A 16862-nucleotide genomic window follows, 5' to 3' on the forward strand; every position below is an offset into this window, starting at 1 on the left:
TTTAAGACATGCTTGACTAGCGCAAACCTTAGTAAATCACCTTTCATGAATACTAATTTAAATACTCTCCTCCCATAAATTTTGCTTTTGTTAGGGAAACGGTCATCTGGGAGACATCTAAACGAATATCTAAGGTCATCTGCAAAAATAACTGTCTGTGCTTTTTCAGCATTAACTTTTCTCTGCATGTCTTCAGTAAATCCTGACAGTGGTGTTTTATCGCCAAAAGAGGGTTTGCACTGGTGAGGCTGTTAGTAAATCTGGCCGTTCGTATTAGTACAAGTTTGCATGAATTGTTTTCTTCTACACCTAGTTTTCTCTTTCAGATAAATGAGGCCCTGTCTCAAATGGCACACTTCATATGCACTTTCGGTTTTGTGGACACACAATGGCTGCCATGTGTGCATGTCCGTTAAGTTCATGAGACTGTTGGGTGTCCCATTTGTTATTTTAGCTAGCGATCATCCCCTTTGCGGTTGATATGCGCCCTCTGTGCACTTTTGCAGAGCCCGCGGCTCAAAGCAACGTTACGTGTTAGGAAGACCGCAAGTGTTTAGGGTGATATTTGGGACTGGGTCTTACTTTCATGGTGGATAAACTGTGTAAAGAAAATCTTGTTGCGCATGTTGCTTAACTAGCTACTTGATTAATAATAATACTTTTGGTTTAATGGTATAAAGGTAACTATATTGCCCCCTTGAGTATTGGAGTCTACTCAAGGTTTGGCTGGTTAAGCCCAAATTATACTTCAGTTTAGGCAGCACAGTGGCGCAGTGCCACCTAAACCCGCCTCACAACAAGAAGGTCCCTGTTTCAAGTCCCAGCTGAGCCAGGAGTCCTTCCTGTTTGAAACTGGCATGCTCTCTCTGTGCCTGCATGGGTTTTCTTTGGGTGTTTTTTTTTGTTCAAAAACATGCAGTACAGGTGAATTGTCCATATATAGGTGAAATGTGGCAAGAGATGGACATAGAATGGCCATTCTTAATACCAGGTGTATACAGGGCCATAGATACTTCAGTTTGGGTAATTCAGGTAGCACTTTGCTGGACAGTGGACCTCCAGGGACTGAGTTTGACACCTCAAGCTTATGCTTAATTTTCCACATTCTGCTCTGTCTTGCAGACAGTTGAGTGCATGAGTACATTCAAAGTATACTTCTTGGCCGTGAGCATAGAAAGACGTACTTGGCACATTTTTTAAGCACTCAAATCACTCTCACATGTGTCATTGTACGTGGACGGACCCTCTAGATGACGAAATTTACATCAAACGAATGGAGTATACTTTGGGCTTTAGCTTATGCCTTCAACTGACCACATTAACACAAAGTACACTGCATTTGATAGTGTGCATGGATGCAAGTTTCATGCTTATCCAGAATTTATCTCCTAGAAGTTATGAGCGATTCAAAATGTGTCTTGTACTCTTTTAAACTAGAGTTGCGTTTATGTCCCCTCGTACAAGCACTCATCAACAAGGGTATCTAGATGCTGCATCTCTAGTAGTTTGGTGTTGTTGTTGTTTATTTTTCAACTGCAAAACAATGGCTCGGTAGCCTAGAAATCTAGATGCACCCTAGCGGCAGCAAATCTAATCTGCCACGAGTATATTCTAGCAACTCTCAATACACATCTGTGCTGTAAAAACCAAACTCTGGTCGGGCCAATCACATGGTTTATAGAGTCGGTATGTTATAGTTAACATAATGACGGCCGAGTTGCACTTGCGTGCTTCTAGTAAACACAGAAACTGGCGAACAGCGGTCTTTCGAATCAGCTTTGACCGCGACTCTGGAAAACTTGGAGTTAAGCTTTTCTCTGAAAAAAGAACAAAGAACAACACTGAAGTCATTCTTAAAAAGGCAAGATGTGTTCGGACTTTTGCCGACCGGATACGAATGTTTAATCTATCAACTATCTCCGCTTCACCTTCGTTGCTCTGGTTGGTTGTAGCGCTATCCTATCGTGGGCAGAGGGAGTTTGAAAGACAACCGTTTATCCCACCCCTCGGATTGAGCCCTGTCTATGGTGAGTTTCCAGACCAAACATCCTGATGTGGGTCAGGCTAATGGCCCGGGTTAGTGTCGCCATCTTGTTATTAGTGCACAAAAACAAGGTGCATGTGAGAGCTGAGCGTTAAAATTATACACGGTTAGAAATGTACATACTATAGAGAATATACATCAATTGCACTATGTGCATACCCTGGAACATACATAAAAAATACAAAAAACACCTGTTTTTAGACTTTTGGTTTCATGTCACAGCTCAGGGGATAGTCACTATATCTCTCTGAACATTTTTCTGATGCTTTCAACCAATTAGCACTGTCAAAATATCAATTGATTGTGGCTCAAGAATGATTAGCATTTACAGCCAAGGAGATTAACTGAAAAATTGGCAGAATTAGAACCGCATGTTTGCAATGGATGGAAGTAGCAACAGGGTGAACATGATTTCACCAAGTGCAACATGTTCCCAAATCAACCAATCAGATTTGAGGTACAAGCTTATGTCAAGTTTAGGCTTAGTTTATGTCAAGTTTAGGCTTACAACCAGGGTTAAGTACTTCTAAATCCTTGTGTTACCCACCCATCATTTCCCTTTCATTTTAGGGATAAGTTATGGGTAGGTTTAGAGATAGGGATAGGGTTAGGACTATGTTTTGGGGCGGATTTTGATACAGGAACATGTCTTACTTGGCAAAATCATGGCGACCATACTAATAAATAGCTTTGCGTGCTTGGATATTGCATGATTCTGGTCTTATGGTATACTCTGTATATGTGTGCACATACCAGAAACTGTCCTTGAACTTGTTCCCAGATGATTTAAATGTATTTGACTAAAAAAGGTTAACTGAAGGACTCACTTGGTTTCCTCAGGCCAACATCAACCTCGTTGCCACGTTAATGTCATCGTCCTCTCATTAGTCTTCCATTCTCTGTCGGTCTCGTTTAACACTCTAAATTACAAATGTTTTATATGCTTCTTCAGTTCTTGCTCATTTTATGTTATTCTTGGAAATCAGTAGCTAGCAGCAGCCCAGGAGGCTTCCTTAATCTGCCACTTAATATGGAAATGAGGTCTCATTTTCATTGGTGCCCCATCCAGCGCATTGAAACAGAAGATTTGTCGTATTGAATTTCATTTTGCAGGGTTTTCCAGCAAATCCTCTTCACAAACATGGTGCGAACGGTTATGGTACAAGGCATTCAAATTGCCTGTCCTACTGTACAGGGACTGTCTTACATCCTACAACTGCTACTGTAAACCATGTGCTCACTGTGTATTATATAATGTCTACTAAACCTCTGCAAGGTCAGGTCTTTAACTTTTTATCGTAAAGAGGCATATTAAGGTGCACAATGTAAACTGACAATGATCTGTGATTTTTAGAATTTGTATAGAAACTTACCACGCACACTTAATATGCTCAGGTTTTGTCTTTTATGTGATGTTTGATTTGTTTGGTGCAGTGCTTTCATGTCCTGAAATATAGCTTAATTGAATGACATGATCATATGAGACTTCATGAATAATATATACATCCTCTGGAAGGAAGATACTTTGGGGTTCAGACAGAGCAGATGGGACACTAATTATTAATGAGTAGGAATTAATTAAATGATTTAAATAGAAAATGCGGGTGGATTCATGACTATTATGACCATGGTGATCTTTATATTTTGTTTATTGACATCAAACACTTCATTTAGGCTCTTTAGAGTTTTTTGGCCTGTTGGTTTTGTGTGCTGTGGGTGTATTCATGGTTAATGGGGCATGCTTATACAATATTTTCTGAGCTTGGCCTTTACTTGCATTTTTGTGTGAATAAATGTGGGTGATTAGTGTCTAATATGGATGAACGACGGGACGTGTTCCACAATAGCTTTTTGTTTTGCTTTGAAATACATCATATTACAGAAGCAAAATGAGTTGTCAATGTCGTTTCATGTTAAGTTTAACCCTTAAATGCACAAATGTTTTGCCAATCATTATTACATATTTGGGTCTTTAGCGACCCAGATCTATATCTAACATGGATGGATCTCTACTGTCGCGATAATATAAAACTCTCCTGATATAAGAGTATCGATTACAGAAGAATAAAATAAAGCATATTTAGTTTACCTTTGGAGCTTGTAAGGGTTCAGTTTGAGCAGATGTTTTATACCGTCATCACTGTCCTCATCAGAGCTGATTTCCCAGAACATTCAGCATCTGCCTCATATTCACCATTTCAAACATATTCTCAAAACGATCAATTTGAACATCTTCGAAGTCGCTGACAGCTTCTTCACAAAATCGACCATCAGTGACAGTGACAGTAATATCTGATTGTGTTCAGTGGCTCTGCAGTAAATCACTGAGAAGTTTTGCTGATGAGTCTTCCTATTCTTTTGTTTTCTGCCTGCGGTAACTATGAGTGAAACGGCACTTTATCGTTGTGTGTCAGACATTGCCCCCTTGTGAATAAAGGTGAATTGCACTTATTCAGTCATCAAAGACTCAGTTATCGTTGTGGAGAAAAAATATACTTGCACTCTTACACACCTCGGGTCATTAGTGACCCTATACAATTTTTACAACAATAAATGGCAAAACAGGCATTCAATTCTAATTTTATTCTGTTATTTTGTTTATAATGAATTGATTGAGGAATACTATGAATGTTGATGTCTAACTTTAAAAAATGAATGAGGAAGAGAGCAGTGAATGACATCCTGGGTCACTAAAGACCCGAGGTATGCATTTAAGGGTTAAACGAAACTGAATTTTTCAGTAAAAATGGATCCCCATTCAGTAAAATATTTAACTCCCTTCAATTTTTTATGTTACAACCTTCAAAGCCAACAGCATTTTCGTTTTTCGGTGCATGGAAATCCAGTAAAGCAAAATGAAAGACCCTGCAACTGTTTTCCTTACTTTCAATCTGTAATATCTCTCTGTTTCTGTCTTTGATTAATTCTAGTCTTACAAAGAGTATGTCATATCCATCCTAAACATTGAATATTACTTAGAGTTAAAAAAAAAAAAAAAAAGTCCTAACAGTTAAAAAAAAATCCAAAGAAAGGATGGTGTAGCAAGACATTTCGTATGCTTTTTATCTCAACCAACTGAAAATTACAATTGTTGCATTTGGAAAGCTTTATGCCTTTATAGTTGTATGCCTATAATCTAAATGCCTTATTGGTCCTTCATATATGTGTGTCTCAAGGTGAAATGTTTCATTTCTATGCTACTTTTGTCATCATACATAAACAATGGCTTGGAAAAGTATTTTAGCATTGTGAAAAGTATACAGTTCACCAAAAAATAAGAATTTTGTCATCATTTACTTGCCCTTATGTCATTTCCCCTCACCCACCTGTATAACACAATATTTCTTTAAAATATTTCATGTCTTTTTTGTATTGCTTTTTTGTGCTGAAAATTAATAGTCTCTCTCTTTCTCTTGTGCTTTAATCTCAGGGTCTTCCCCAAACACGACAAAGACAAATACGGGCCTGCAGTGTAAGCATTTTAAACCCCTTTTCACTCCATTTCACTAACGAAACTCCATTGACTGTGCTCATCTTTCTAATGGAGATTCAATTTACACCACAATCCCACAATCTCACACACTGTCTGTCACTTTCTTAGTTACTATCCCAAGATCCACGGCTTCGTCCCCACCCCAGAAACCGTCTCTCTGCTGGATGAATCTGAGGGATCGGTCCACGGCAAACCATCCCTGCGCAGAATCAAGGGCCGAATCCACCGCAGCAAGAGCCTGGACAGCATCGACCTGCTGGACTCCAACGTGAGTTAAAGACTGCATCCACTGCAGTAATGCCTCCGTGTGTGGTGGAGTGGGGGTGGGGAATGTGTGTGGTGCGTGTGTGTGTCAGTGTGTGTTCAACGATTGTGAGTGTGTGTGAGATTCTACCCCTAGATGTTGTGTGTCACGTATACATGTATTTGAGAAGATTCAATCGCGCTGTGTGTGTGTGTGTGTGTGTGTGTGTGTGTGTGTGTGTGTGTGTGCGCGTGTGTGTGTGCGTGTGTGTGTGCGTGTGTGTGCGCGCATGTTTGTTTATGAAAAATGCACATGTACCAGTATGTCTGCATTGCTGCTCTAGGGAATTTCTGCACGAGTGAATATGACATGCATAATTGTACAAGTCCAGTTATTCACAATTATTGCATACATTATTAACAAACACACAGATGGAGTCAAACTCACGAGTGCTCATAAACGCATAACTAGAGTCAGTGGATATAGAAGATTGTTTAAAGGGACAGTTCACTCAGAAATTAAAATTTTAATAATTTTTTGTTGTTGTAAAGATCTCTTCCATTGAACCTTTCTTTAGCAGAGTGTTCAAGCTGTTCTTTTCCATACAATGGAAGCGGATGGAGACTGGAAAAAAAGCTATGAAAGTAATCCATACAATTCCTATATTATATTGCATGTCTTTTGAAGCCATCTATTAGGATTGTGTACATACAAAGATTGAAATGTAAATAGTTATTCACATAATGTCTTGAAATCCCACATGAAAAAATACTATAGTAAATATACTGCAGTAAACTAGTATACCTCAGAATTTACTATATTTTAACAATTGATTTATTCTGTAGTATAAACGAACAAAGTGTAGTAAATACTATAATATGCTACAATTTACAGTAGTATCTTTACTATAGTATGGTTTAAAAACACTAAAGAATTTACTAGAGTAATTTTACTATAATATACTATAGTATTTTTTTCATGTGGGATTAAAGGGAACGTTGTCAGAATGTTTTTAACATATAATGGCTTACGGTTAGGGTTATTCCTAACAGAAAGCTAATCGTATAGCTTCAGAAGACTTGGAATATCATGCAATAGCCCAAAGAAGTGCATCGATCCATTATAAAAGTAATCCACATGGCTGCGGAGGGTTAATGAAGGCCATCTGAAGCAAATCTATGCGTTTGTGTAAGAAAAAGTAATATCTAACATGTTATAAAGTTAAAGCTACACTGTGTAACTTTTTTAGTTTATTCTTAGCTAAAAACACTTTGTTCTTTCAAAAATATATGTGCTCATTAATGTATATTTACTTCTTTCAAGTAATAAAGTATTCTCATAAGTTTATAATATGTCATTGAAAATACAGGTGAGGGGTTCAAATGCCGGTCGCCATGTTGCCCCTCCATCTTGAAAGTACATTAGCCAAAGAGGGACATACCCGTAAATTCAAGCTTAGCCTTTCGCGTTTTAACACTCGATGGCACCGTGTCAAATGTGAAGAAGGGGATTGCCATGTTAATCTTGGACTAAATCGGCCACCGTAGGAGTTAAAACGAAATCAGAATTGAGAGGAACAGAAACTAATGTTCACTGGATGGTCATATACCTTTTCACTGCTAGATGGGGGAAAATATCACACAGTGTAGCTTTAAATATTTAGCTTCCACCAGACTGCCTTCTGTATTCAACTTACGGAAGAACTGGCGTGATGTGACGTTTCGACAGTGAGGGGCGTTACACTTTCTCCATAAATTGAACACGGAAGACGGTCTGGTGGAATCTAGATATTTTACTTTACAAATTTAAATATGGATATTTTTCTTACACAAAACCATCAATTCGCTTCAGAATGCACTTTTTGGGGGGGCTTCAGATTTTGGGCTGCCATTCACTGCCATAAATGTTTGGATTAGCCAGGACATTTTTTAATATAACGCCGATTGTATTTGTCTGAAAGAAGAATGTCATATACACCTAGGATGCCTTGAGGGTAAGTAAATAATGGGATAATTAAACATTTTGGGTGAACTATCCCTTTAAACAACTATGTTTGTGTTCCATAGAAGAAGAAAAAGCTTAGTACTGCATGAGAGTGATTAAATTATGAAAGTTTACATTTTGGGTGCACTATTCCTTGCATGCTGTGTATTTTGCAAAGCTCTAATCTCCAATCTAAAATTCTTTTGAAAATGACATTTCCCACTATGAATGTTACATGAGGCTGTCATGTTCAGCCTGTGCAGAAGTCTGAATGCCTCATAGATACTTCATGGGCTCATACTTAATGCAACACCTTACTGAATCGGATTCCTGCGCTGGGATACCCCGGAGTGGGTTTCTGTTTGCATATAAAACACTTGGGATTTTAAGTACGTCACGATGTTTCACAAATTGCTTCACCGCCTCCGAGGAAATGCACTCTAACATGATTATTATTCTAATGAGCTTTGAGTAGGACTTCTGTGAGTAAATTCCACTTGTTTGAGTACCTCGCACTTTGAAATTACGGTTGAAATGATGTCTTTCTGGCTGAACATCTTGTTTCTGAAGGGAAGTTGTCGGATGTTTTTTTATATGAGCTTGTTTATATTTGAAACGTTTGAAGTACTAGACGTGGGAGTTTATGATGAATAAAGTAAATGATGAATATCATCATAGCCTCTCAGATTTGTCAGTTGCATAATGGTACCATGCAATACTGCTATCAGTTTTCTCAGATTATGTATACATTGATGTCTTCAGATTAATTAAAAATTAGGCCACAGCACTTGTATGCTACTTTATTATATTATTAATCTTAACTGAAATGAAAACAGATTTTTATGCATGCACAGTGTATTTTCTTGTTGACTAACATATGATTGTGATAATTCCATCTTGCTTAGTCACTGTAGACTAGTGCTAATCCTGCAAAAAAATTAAAAAACAATATGGCAGTTTGCTTGTCCATTGCATACACTGGGGACCTGATTTACTAAAAGCTTGTGTCAGTGCAAACCATCTTTTGGCGTTAAAAAACTGATGTCAGGATTTACTAAGACCCACAGTGAAAGATTAGTGCTGAAAAGGTGTGGGTTTTTTTGACCCTGATCTTAGCATTTGTAGGAGTTTCCCTTTCAGACTCAATTTATGGGAGGAGAGTATTTCTCTCACATGATAGTATGAATCGTGAGGTGATTTACTAAAATTTGCGCTAGTCAATTTCCTGGCGTTTGCTGCATTATTTACCGCCTAAAAAACATGTCTTAAACTAGATTTTGCAGTACTCTTGGTAGATTGTTTTGGTCATTATGGAAATGATCCGGCTGTGTCTGTATTAGAGTAGATCACATGCAGAACGTTCCACTCCCATGTCCCATCCGCACTTTTATGGGATTGCGCTCTCACTAATTTGCACAGCCAAGTTTAGGCTGCACTCTGCCTGCTCAAAATTCAGTGTAAAGACACAATTCCACTAGCCTGGATGCCAGGCAAACTCAGGCCCGCCGACATTTGAGCTCGTGGACTGTTTGGTCTGGTCTCGATCCATTAGATGAGTGATTATGCCTGAACAGAAACTGTTCGGACCATTGAAATCATCAGGGCGGGCTTTAGATGATGATGGATAGATAATAAAATCAACAGTAACACAATCATGCACGTCATCAAATGCGCTTGGATTATATTTGTTCGAATCCTAAACGGAGAGCTTGTTTGTATGCATTCACCTTCACAATTTCTCTCTGAAATGATGATCATGTTGGTAAGTACTTTGTGTATCATTAAATTATTTATTTATTTACAACACCGGCAAAGATCCTTTATTCCAGCGCGCGGGCAGACAGGGTTGCCAAGTTTTTACAACAAAACCCGCCAACTACTAGCCCTAAACAATAGCTTCTCGGGGGGTTCTCCGGGGAAAAAATGGCATTCGGGGGATAAAATGTGTGTTATTTTGGCAAGGTTGCCTGCTAAAATTTGCACTCATGGGTCTATATATCACATAATAGTCGCTTCAACAAGCGGACATGGAAAACAACCCACGGAAAAAAACACGGACTTGGCAACACAGTACAGTTGAGCTCTGTAGACATTTGACAACTAATGTAATGCGTCGCTCTGTTGCTCTGATTGGTTGTAGGTCTATCCAATTGATGTTTTTCCTGGTTCGGTTGAAACACGGCCCATAATCAATGGAGCAGTATCAGACTCATATTCTGACAAGAATTGAATATGACCACGTCAGGCTACAATTCCACATAAAAGCCAGACTAAATTATGCCTGCTATGACCCACCTGATCCCCTAGTGTCAAAGTATATGGTTAATATTGCTGTTAATGCATTCATGCCATCTCTGTGCAGCATTAAACAGTCTGTGAAAAGGCACGTCCTTGTGCGTTAATAAGGATGCTAAAGAAACCAGAGTCTATAGCTTCAGTTGCTAGCGGGCCTTTTGAGGCCAGGGGAGTGAGGTTTACATGCACAGTTCTTAATTGCCTATGTTACACTCACCCCCCTAAACCTCACTCCCATCCAGTTCACGGCACCAAATGTCACTGGCCCTACTTGAACCGTCCTTTGAGCAGGATTTGAACTGGGGCCTCCGTCACGGGAGGCGGGCAAGCTAACAAGGGCACTAAAGACCGCAGTCCCTAGCTTCAGCCGCTAGCATGCCTCTTGAGGCCAGGGGAGTGAGGTTTCCGGGTCACGGCACCAAATATCACCGGTCCTACTCGACCCGCCTCCGTCATAAGCAGGCACAACTCAAGGGTGCTAAAGACCGCAGCCATTAGAATTAGTTGTTAACTGAGGCCAGGGGAGTGAGGTTGCACTCTACCCATAGGTTATTACTAAAATCAGAAGTAAATGATGGGTGAATAACTGTTGTAGAAGCACCTAACCCCAGTTGTAGGCCTGAACTTGACATAAACTGTAAACTTGTCCCTCAAATCTGATTGGTTGACTGAAATAATGTTCCAGGATCAATAAAGATGTTGATGTGGTAACATGCTGCACTTAGTGAAATCCTGGTCTGCATGTCATAAGACACCTAAATGCCAGTTCAGAAGTGTTTCTGTGCCTCCTTTGTAGTATAAATTAGTTTGTTCTGCTGGGATGGTTAACTGAAAAAAGAACATTTTGTCATCATTTACTGACCATAATGTCTTTTCAAACCTGCATGACTTATTTTTGTGGAACATAGAAGACAATATTTTAAGAAAAAAAAAAAAAAGAAAAAAAGAAAGAAAAAAAAAAAAAAAAAAAAAAAATATATATATATATATATATATATATATATATATAATTTTTTTTTTTTTCTTAAAATATTGTCTTCTATGTTCCACAAAAATAAGTCATGCAGGTTTATAAACAACTACATATATATATATATATATATATATGGCGGGTGTTACTTGACATTAACACCCGCCAACCCGCCAAATGCGGGTAGATTTCAGCTGTGGCGGGTACGGCAGCCACTCCCACTAGCCACTTTGGCGGGTTGAATATAATTTACAGCTAAACGAAATGCCAAGACCGTCGTATCACAAAATTGGCTACAATTCTTTATACTTAGTGAAGGCGAGATTGGCGGAATCGCGCTGAATGACACACAACAAAAGCGCTCTCTCGTGCGCTCTCTGTCGCACGCGTGATCAGTTCTCCTTGCTCCTGAATAGTCAAATACACGCGCAGTCGCGCACACTGATGTCAAAATGTCCATCGCATGAACACAGTCAGTTATGGCTTAAGTGTAGGTATAAACAGGTGGGTAATAACTGGATATGTGTCACAAATATTACATCCATGCATTCAGGAGCCCAATTAAATACCTTTCTGTCATTAATGTTAATCAAACAACTACAGATGTTAAATAAATGTATACATATTAAATAAATATGTATAAGTATCTGAATTTTTATTTTATTTTTTCCCCAGCTGATATACAATGTAGTCTTGATTTGGGTGGTCACTCTGCATTTGAAAGTTTGAAAGGGTTTTAAATCTTTTAAATCAAGTAAAATTACTCAAAATCAAGTAATTTACGCATGCCAAAGTCAACTTTAAACATATTACAATGTAATTTCCAAACAGCAAAATTGTGGCCAGTGAAAATGCTGAGTGGCTAGTAACTTTGGAAAACCACTAGCCACAGTGGCTGGTGAGCAAAAAAGTTAATGTCAAGCCCTGTGTATATATATACTTTCAGAAAAAAAGGTACAGTGCTGTCACTGGGGTGGTACCCTAAGGTACAAAACCGAAAAGGTACTACTATGTACCTTTAAGGTACTAATATGCACTCTTAAAGTACTGATTATGTACCTTTTAAGGTACTAATATGTACCATTTAGGGATGAGTAAGGTACAAAGATGTACCTTAGTGTACTGCCCCAGTGACAGCACTGTACCTTTTTTTTTTTTTGAGTATAAATAATTTAGTTTTTATTTTTTTATGTTAAATGCCACTGATCTTTGTTGGACACTCATTGTTCACTCATGTAATCTCATTCTAAATGAATGACTTGCGAATGAGTTGCTTTGTCTCTGCAAATTGCATTTAGCCCCCCTCCTCCCCATTAGAAATAACATTTAATTTAAACAAATCTGGTCAAAAAGATGCTGTCTTGGTAGGGGGCTCATTAGGGTTTGAAACACAGCCTGGATGTTAATATCACAGAGGCACAGACGCTTCTCTGAAGTGATTGACAGGCTAAAAGAGGCCGGGTTAGTTCAGTGCCAAGTGACTGAGCAAATGTGCATTTCAACAAAGCTTCCTCTACAAAGGCTGTCGGCTTTAGTGAATCGGTTCATTAAACCCCTTTAAAACGCTGTTGCCTGTGCTTAAAATATCTCACCTCTCCAGAACATCTCAGTGAAATAAGGGGGTACCACCTTACTGGTGCCTGCTCTTTAATACTGTACTATATTTCTCCCTTAACAGAGTACACACACGCGCACACTTGCACACACACACGTACACAGGCCAGAGAAAGTTGCTGACTGGGCCCGAATGCCAGCCGCAGCTGATGAGAGTAACGTTCCGGCACACAGTGAGTGATGATGCCGCAGCAACGCTTGAGTGAAGACCTCTCTACTGCTGCCACTCGATCTACTGAAAGACAGAACAGAGAAAAGCCACCCACTGCAGAGAGTGTAGGGCAGAGAGTGTAAATAAAAACGTGCTGCCACAATGCTAAGGTATTGATGTACGCTTGTTAAGTTGTCCGAGGTAGTTGCTAGAGCTTTGCTTTGCTTGTTTTCTAAGGTTGTTTACAGGACCAGTTAGTTAGCGATATCATCTGCCAGACAAAATGATTATGCCTAATTGGTTAGAAAAGTATAGCACATTTTAGGCTTGTTCGACTTCACCTAGCGATGCGCAGACCGATCGGCGGCAGATTTGAAGCAGTGCATGCCAGTTAGAAATGTTGTCCGATTGGAGTCAGCGCCGACGGCACGTGACTGTGACGTATGTCAACAAAGTACAGCGAGAGCGACCTGAGACAAGCCGGTGTCACGACAAATCCTGTCCGCTATGAAATTGTGTCCGCAAGGACCCCCAGAGCGATTCTATTGGCTGAAATAAATTTTAATAGGTAATCTGTTCAGAGCCTGATTACAATTCTTACAAAATCGCATTTTGATTTTTGCTGTAAAAATCTGCTGTTTAAATTGTGTTAAAATAGTCTTTAATGTCTTACAAAGCATTTGTTTCATATACTAGTAGTATATAACTGAAGCTATAAGTGCTTATATAAGTATATAAGCTATATACAAGCATATCTCGTATATAATCTATTTATTTTGTGCACCTGTTCTGTATATTGCTGTTTTTTTTATTTTTATTCTTTATTATTTACATTATAGGTACATTACTATGTCATGATTTTGTATTGGTACTTAGTTTATCAGTCGAAATAATTCAGAACATGTTTTTGCTCCCATTATAGCAATCAATTACATATTTCAAATAAATGTTTTGCGTGTGTATGTGTGTAGCCTACTTAGTACAGCAATGAATTCATAGTTTATTTTTAAACAATTGCTTGTCCAGAACCATGTATAACAACTTTTGATCAGGCATTTAAAACTGCTACCAGCGGACACAATTTCTTTTGCGGACTGCAGCAGGCTGCTCGAGCTCTGATGACGACACAGCTGATCCACGATTGGCCGGACTCACCGCATGACAGCGATCACGTGCGTTTCGTGTTTATTCTAAAACCTTATGTTACGCTAATGCCCACAAATCATTAATTTATAACAGTAAAACCTCATTTCATGCAGTCACGATGTTATATTCTCATGTTTATCAAACTAAAACTGATAAAAACCGTTGACAACACTTCATTGATAGTGTAGGTTTATATGTTGAACTTTAATCTTATCCAAAAAGACGCTTTATTAAGCCGTACATAAAGTATTGAATGAAAATGTCATTGAAACATCTGTGTATTTGAGAAATATTGCATTTATTTAACTTCAGCTGTGATAAAGTTTGCAAACACAGCTCAAGCGTCACTGCGGCGAAGCAGAAAGTGTCCGACTTCACGTCTCCGTTTGCAGCTCCTCCTCGTCTGCACTCGGCTACTCTCGCCGATCGCATGCATCCAACCGCAGCCAATGTTGAACACACCTATTTTGAGAAATCATTCACATTGGTCACGTGATGCAAGTTGAGTTGCAAGTTATAAATACCAGATTTGAAGACCAGCTAAAACCAGTTAAGACCAGCAAAACATCTTAGGCTGGTTTAAGCTGATTGTATGTTCAGCGGGGTTGACAAATCTATGGAACCCCTAAAGGGACATTAAATAGGATATTTAATGTCCTCGTGACCAATTCCTTGTATGGGCTCTTCTCCTGGATGAGCGCGTGCTTACACATCAACCAGAGCAAGAGCATGGCCGTCAACAAGCTTCTTTCTGGTTACAGAAGCCGTCGGCAGTGCTGTCATTTTGTTTTTAGACCACGAAACAACAATGTCACTAAAGAAGTGTGTTTTTTGGTTGTGAGGGAAAGAAAGCCTTTTTCATCTTCCCAAATAACCCAGCATTAAGGAAACAGTGGATGCAGTTTGTTTTTCCGGAGCAGCAACGGAGTGTGTGTGTGCTCGTGACTCTTTAGCTCTGCCCACTGCACTACACAGGCTCGGCTGTTTTTGGAAAGAATCTGTACTGTGTATCTGTCTTTTATAAATACTGTATGATGAAATCAAAGACTCTTCGGAAATATGAAGGATGCAGTACTACCCTATAGGTACTCAAGATTAACATGAGACTGGCAGAAACTGTGCGTTATGTACCCTTCAATCTTATTGTCGTCTAGGAAGAACAATTTAATTATTATCTTGCAAGTCAACAACATAAGTGTAACAATTTATTATTTAGTAGAATTTTTAATTATTAAGCTATTATTTAAACATTTAATCAGGAGGAGCAGAAAATGTAGGGCAGGACTTTAATCTTATAAGTCTGTAATTGATTGTATAGTGAAAAGAAAATGCATAATATTGCGCCGAATAAGCTGCATTTAAAGCAACACTGGTGTTTTGATTTCGATTTATGCATGTGCATGCAATAAAATTGGAGAAGTCACGTTGTTTGGCAGAGCGCCCAATCCTGCTGTCATCTGTGTTGGCGAGTGCCGGTCTCTCTCTCTCTCTCTCTCTCTCTCTCTCTCTCTCTCTCTCTCTCTCTCTCTCTCTCTCTCTCTCTCTCTCTCTCTCTCTCTCTCTCTCTCTCTCTCTCTCACTCTCTCTCTCTCTCTCCCATGGAGAACATGAATCAGTTCTTAGTGCATAGGTTGCAGAAAACTGCATAGCCGAGAGAAAGATAGAGGGGGAGCAAAGGAGAAATGCAGCACCGTGAAATGCATCACATAACTCTGGTCAAGTGAGACTCTCTCTCTCTCTTCCAATCTTTTCTTCTGTCCATCTCTTCATCTCATGGACGGTCTCCTTGCTCTCCTTTTTGCCGATATCAGCTCTCCACCTCTCATCTCTATTCAATCACTCCATTCATTTTTTCATTCACCTTGAAAGCCAATATTAAAGGCACAGGAGCAGAAATTATTATAGGATGTAAATTGATATCACTACCGTTTTGCTGCGCTTCAATAACCTCTCCGAGGCTTTCCACACTTTTTTAAATGGTAACTGTAAAACACAATAGTCATTTTCGCAATGCACAATCATTCATCCTTCTGAATTTGTGTGAACAAAATGGTTAATCAAGGGGATAGTTCACACAAAAAATTAATTCTGTCATTATCTACTCACTCACATGTTGTTCCATATGAAATGACAGCATGTCTTTTTGTGAAGTGTTGAAGAGTATTCTGGTCACTCTTTATGTAAGGAAAATGAATGGGAACTGTCAAGATTCAAAATGACAAAAAGCAATGCCATCAGTCATGTTTTTATGCATCTTATCAGTAAATTAGTTAGTTAGCTTAGGGTTCGTTTACACAACAATGATGAACTAAAAATGGAAACGTTTTCCTTTGCATTTTTGAAAAGTTTTGATCACAATGTTGTCAAAGCGATCCCCGTTCATACGGATCCACAAAAATGACTAAAATTGCTGTATCATACTGCCAGGCCAGGAGGGGGCGATGTCACTTTGTAAAGAAACACTATAGACTGAACACATAATAGACATGTACATGACATCACCGTTTCCAAAAATGTTTGTAGATTACACACAGACAATAACAGCATAGTTTTCAAAAGCTTGCACTTTGAAACATGTTTTCAAAAGTTTGCATTTTCAGGCCCCCAAACTATGGTGTCCCAGTAGTGCCCAACACAACGAAATTTAAAAAGCAAACATAAATTCACAACACAACGAAAACTTAAGAAACCATTAAGCGTTCAAACCAAGCCTGCAGTCTCCCTCTCATTTACTGAAGCTTTCGCGCCTCGATCGCCCCCCGGTGACCGGTCCCAGTATAGCCGCCCCTCTGTGTTTTCTAATGGACACGAGGCAAACTAAATAATAAAATTACACTTCAAAATTTTTGTCTCCAAAGTTAGTTTATGTCACTGAAGGCAGTTATCATCATGATGATTTCATTTCAGATGTTCGTTTTAAAA

The 16862-nt window shown here is 39.0% G+C and overlaps 1 protein-coding gene across 15 annotated transcripts in view; it reads left to right on the forward strand.

Moving 5' to 3' along the window:
- The window catches only part of tjp1b (tight junction protein 1b), a 193048-nt gene that overhangs the window by 53182 nt on the left and 123004 nt on the right, over positions 1 to 16862 (forward strand). For all 15 annotated transcript variants that reach the window (XM_067437090.1, XM_067437099.1, XM_067437082.1 and 12 more), the window contains 2 exons: positions 5475 to 5516; positions 5646 to 5805. In XM_067437090.1, the coding sequence (XP_067293191.1) occupies positions 5475 to 5516; positions 5646 to 5805 (202 nt within the window). The remainder of the gene's footprint in view (positions 1 to 5474; positions 5517 to 5645; positions 5806 to 16862) is intronic.

Source organism: Pseudorasbora parva, chromosome 25, assembly GCF_024679245.1.
Source record: "Pseudorasbora parva isolate DD20220531a chromosome 25, ASM2467924v1, whole genome shotgun sequence".
Lineage (NCBI taxonomy): Eukaryota > Metazoa > Chordata > Actinopteri > Cypriniformes > Gobionidae > Pseudorasbora > Pseudorasbora parva.